This window comes from Diplotaxodon limnothrissa, linkage group LG3 (genome assembly GCF_057381915.1).
Source record: "Diplotaxodon limnothrissa isolate DT_005_m linkage group LG3, D_limnothrissa_male_GT1.1, whole genome shotgun sequence".
Taxonomy (NCBI): domain Eukaryota; kingdom Metazoa; phylum Chordata; class Actinopteri; order Cichliformes; family Cichlidae; genus Diplotaxodon; species Diplotaxodon limnothrissa.
The window spans coordinates 58,226,736-58,231,402 of NC_140598.1; the positions used below are offsets into that span (position 1 = coordinate 58,226,736).

At 41.5% G+C, this 4,667-nt stretch overlaps 1 protein-coding gene across 1 annotated transcript; it reads right to left on the minus strand.

Annotated features, from left to right (window-relative positions):
* Positions 1–238: 238 nt before the first annotated feature.
* LOC146636660 (uncharacterized) lies at positions 239–3,604 on the minus strand. The gene is made up of 6 exons (XM_085350976.1): positions 1,681–3,604; positions 1,420–1,592; positions 1,118–1,338; positions 821–950; positions 652–749; positions 239–488 (listed from the first exon to the last, which is right to left on the minus strand). Exons 1-6 carry the CDS (start codon positions 3,602–3,604, stop codon positions 239–241), a joined length of 2,796 nt encoding a protein of 931 aa, XP_085207102.1.
* Positions 3,605–4,667: the final 1,063 nt, after the last annotated feature.

The window sequence follows — 4,667 nt, forward strand, 5'->3', positions numbered from 1 at the left end:
CATTTAGCTGGTTTAGTCTCAGGGTCTTGGTCGTGGCTCCATGAAGGCACAAATCTAACTTCAAGTTGGTGCATTATTAGTGCTGGTGAAATGTAGGGCTGTGTGAGGAACAGCAACTATGTGCAAACATGTGGATCACCACAGCAGATCAGTGTCTTCTGTCGTGATCCCTTAAGAACTAACAGAGCAGCAGGAGGCACACCGGCATGACATCTCTGCTCTACTTGCAGTTATTATTTTATTTTTTATGGCTGCTGACAACTTTGACTTCACTGGGTTGAGACTCTTGAACGGGGACATCCAGGGACTCCTCCGTGCTTTTAGATGGCATCATCAAAACTGTGCTAATATCCTCGCTGTCTTCTCTTTGAAACATTTCCTTTAATGGTGTCTCTAAATTCCAGCCTTGGTTTTTTGCAAATGTGTAAATACTCCCAAAGAGATCAGGAAACAATACCAGAACATCAATTTGGGCTGTTTCCTTGGCACTGTGAACAAGGAAGGTTTTATTACTGTATGATTGATAGATAGATAGATAGATAGATAGATAGATAGATAGATAGATAGATAGATAGATAGATAGATAGATAGATAGATAGATAGATAGATAGATAGATAGATAGATAGATAGAATCATTTAGTTTAACTCACTAATGTTCATGGAGATTGCGTATAAAGCGCAGTAATCCCAACGTGTTTTCAGTGTAGGGCTTTTTACCTTCCAATTTCTGAACCAGCTCTTGTGGAAACTGCAACAAAAACATTGGTTATGAAGCAGATTTTAGGAATCTAGACATTTGATATTTGATGTTACAGTCACCTTATTTTTCCACTGCTTAAAGGATCCGTCCACAGCACATTTTTCTACAGAATCAATCAGCTCCTGTTCAGCCTTTCTATAGTTTGCGACGTCGTCTCTGTTACCGATCTTTCTCAAGTATTCAGTTTTCCTGGAAAGGAAATTATTAAAAATAAATATAAAAAATAATAATAAATAAATGCAAAAAAAGCAGCATTGAGCATTTAAATTTTTTTGAACATCTGTATCCCTCTTTGACAGGCAGAAATCAAGAATCATAAAAATATGATTTTTATTAATTGTCAATAATTCCCTCACTTTTCAGAAGTCCAGAAGAAGGGATGTTTTAAGCATTCTTCTACTTTGGGTCTGTCCTTTGGCTCTTTGTTGATCATCCACTCGATGAGATCCTTTGCCACCACATCTTGAACGTGATCCAAACTGTACTTCCCATCATAAATGTTTGACTCACATTTAAAGGATTTGCCAAATGGATGGTGGCCTCCAGAGAGGATATAATAGATCAGCATGCCTGCAACCTTAATAACAACACATATTATCAGTTTAGGTATGTTTACCAAGTCATTTTTCAGTTAATCAAGTTTGTGTTCAGACTTTACCTGGATGTCAGCGCTTGACTTGTATGATATCACAGATTCTTCTGCTTCTTCTGCTAAAGTCTCTCGGGCCATCCAACATTTGGTTCCTGCACTGCGTGTACGTAAAGTTGTTTGGCCTTTGAGTAAGCGTCTGCTTATGCCAAAATCAGCTAATCTTGCCCTCCCAGTAACATCTGCAGGAGGAATGATATTAAATAAAATCATATCTGGTAAACATTAATTAAAATGTTTTTTTTTTCCTGAAATTTAATCATGTCTTACCAATCAAAACGTTCTGGGGTTTGAGATCTCGGTGAAGAATTTTAGGATTTTGACAGTGAAGCACCTTTAAACTTTCAAGAACTTGTTTGACAAGTTTCTTTAACATCACTGGGTCATGGTCATTGTTCCTGATATATTCTTCCAGGGTGTATTCACAAAGTTGCAGACAAAGATATCCAAAGTTCTCGTCCTCTGCAGCATCAACATATCGTACGATATAAGGATGATCGAGTTCAGGATGTCGTAGAATTACTTCTTCGTTCTTCAGCTCGTCATAGTTGCTTTTAGACATTCTCTTAATGGCAACTTCTGTGCCGTCCTCTCTCAGCCCCAAGAAGACTTCAGTACCATCGCTTCCCTTTGCTATTCTGAATTCTGCATCATTCACATAAATAATGCTTCTGATTCTGGATATTTTACTGTCATCTGAGCCAGCAAGCATCTCCAGTTTGTCCTTCCACCTCTTGCTGACTGGATCCCAGTTTAGTTTTTCTGATTTTTCAATGGTGCTGGAGTCAAAAGGCTTCACATTTGAAGTTGATTCTACAACAGGAACTTTTGTTGTTGGATCAGTTGCTGCAGTGGAAACTTCAGCATTTGGGTTTTCTTGCTTTTGTGTCTTTTCCTTCTTTTTCTTTTTCCTTTTCTTTTTCTTCTTGGCCACAGACGATGCTGCATTTCCCTCACATTCTGAGTTTAGTTTGCTCAGAAATTCTTTCAGACTTCTCAGCACCTCTTTTAGCTTGTCATTCATTTTCATGTCAGCTGATGTCAGTATGTCCTCGGGCACTGAAGTTACACCCACTGATGTAAAAATGTTAGCTGCCTGTTCGATTAACCGTAGGTTTGCCAATATACCGTATGTATAGACCCTGATGTTAGTCGAGAGCTTCTCATTTACAAAAGGGGCGACTGTTCTGCATAACTTCTCGAAAAAGTCTAAGTCCCAGTCCTGTGTGCCTTTTGTTTTCTGTGTTATCACATACAGTGTTTGCAACACTGCTTCACAAACACCACTGTCTTTTGAGTCAAGCTGTTTCAGTAGTTGTGGAACTATAGCTACTGCATGCTCATTTGTTATGTCATCCATTGTACAGAAGACTGCATTTAAACTTTCAACTGCCAGCTTTACATGTGTCTTAGTGATGTTTGGAAAACGACTGGCTGCACGTGCAATATAAGTGTTCACATTTCCAGTTTCCTTTAGCCATTTAATACACGCCTGGCAGTATTTATCTGCATCTGGCCCTGTAACAGTAAAGAGAAGTTCAATCATGGTTACATGGTTCTGAGGATCTTCCAACAGCATCTGACTGTTAAAAGTTCTGAAGACTTCTTCAGGTGTTTTTTTGGAAATAGCAATTGTAGCATCCAAAAAATATTTGATTTTGGAACAGAATTCATTTCCTTTGGATGCAATTTTATGAATCATCTCAGATAATCTTTTGTTTTGAACAGGATGCTCAGGATGAGTTACAGGTAAGAGTGTTACCGGTGCACCAGCAGAAAGAAGCACATTTACAACATCTTCTCTGTCATTGTTGGCAGCAGTAAGTAGTGGTGTGAAAGCATGGCATCCATTTGGATCAGCCTTTGCTTCTAGAAGTTTCTCCACAAAAAAAAGTGGAGCATTGGAAAGTGAGACATAATGCAAAGGTGTCAAGCCATATTGAGAAGGTTTATTTGGGTCTGCACCTTGTTTCAAGAGATAAGTACATAATTCTCTCCTGTGTTTTACAACAGCAGCAATCAATGGTGTTATGCATTGACTCCACTCTCTAGAAGGGTAAAGTCCATTAATGTCATTGTCCCTCAGTAATTTCTTGAGCTCTCTGCGGTTATTGTTAAATATACACTGTACTACAGGATGTGTGTCTGTTGGTTGGGGGAGTGTCAGTTGAAACTGTGCCACTGGAAAATTCATTTCTTTGCTTGCCTGTGGAAGAGAGAAAGAATTAATATTAGCAAAGTGATACTGAATTTGGTTCTGCTTTAAACTTGGTTTCTGTCATGGCTAGACGGTCCTCACTGATCGTCTTGCCAATTTGTTGTGGTGTTTGTGTGTACTGTGTCGTGTTCTCCTCTCCATCCTGGGCATGTGTTTTTCTGCTGGAACATGTACTTCCGGAAGCCGTGGCACGGAACGGCAGTTGACCGGAGGGGAGTGTCCTAAGCTAGAATCATCGCACCTGTGCAGAATTACCTTGCCAGCGCAGACCTATTTAACGGGGCGGTTGAGTCACAACCAACGCTGGAAAGTTGAACTAAACCGGGTAGCGTAGTCATGATTAGCATACCCGGTTGTGAAGGAGAGGACGTTTTCGTTATTGAGCGTGTGTTTTTTCTCATCTGCCTCCAGGGTTCAAGGATTGGAGGAGGAGCCGGCACCAGGAGTTGTTGTGGATTATTACTGCACTGTCACCGTGAGGAGAGGTCACCGTATCACTGCACTGCCCTTTTTGGATTATAGACTCGCACTGTTAACTCACCTTTTCACTGTAAATAAATCCACTGTCATTCTGCAAGGAGTCTCGCACCTGAGTCCTTTAATCCAATTCACCATGACAGAACGTTCCAGCCAAGTGGACTCAGCGGACTCGGCACCTTGGCGGCGCGAGCTGTCGCTCCAGGCGGCGCTACTAGAACGCCATGAGAACATGTTACAACATTTCTCCAAGGAGCAATCAGCGCTAATCCAGGTTGTGACAGAGCTAAAAGGTATGTTGCTATCTCCACCTGGAGCTGCTGGGGGGCCTTTACCAGTGCCACCTCCGATCAACGTCGCTGCTGCTTGCCCACTGCCCCCCTCCCCTCCTCCGCCACGGCGTGAACATTTGTTGCCAGTCCCAGAAAAATTTTCCGGAGATTTGGACAAGAGTAGGGGTTTTTTAATGCAGTGTGCCCTCACGTTTAGGCAGCAGCCTCAGGCTTACGCCACTGATTGTTCTAAAATCACCCTGATGGTGGAGCTGTTGACAGGTCGAGCC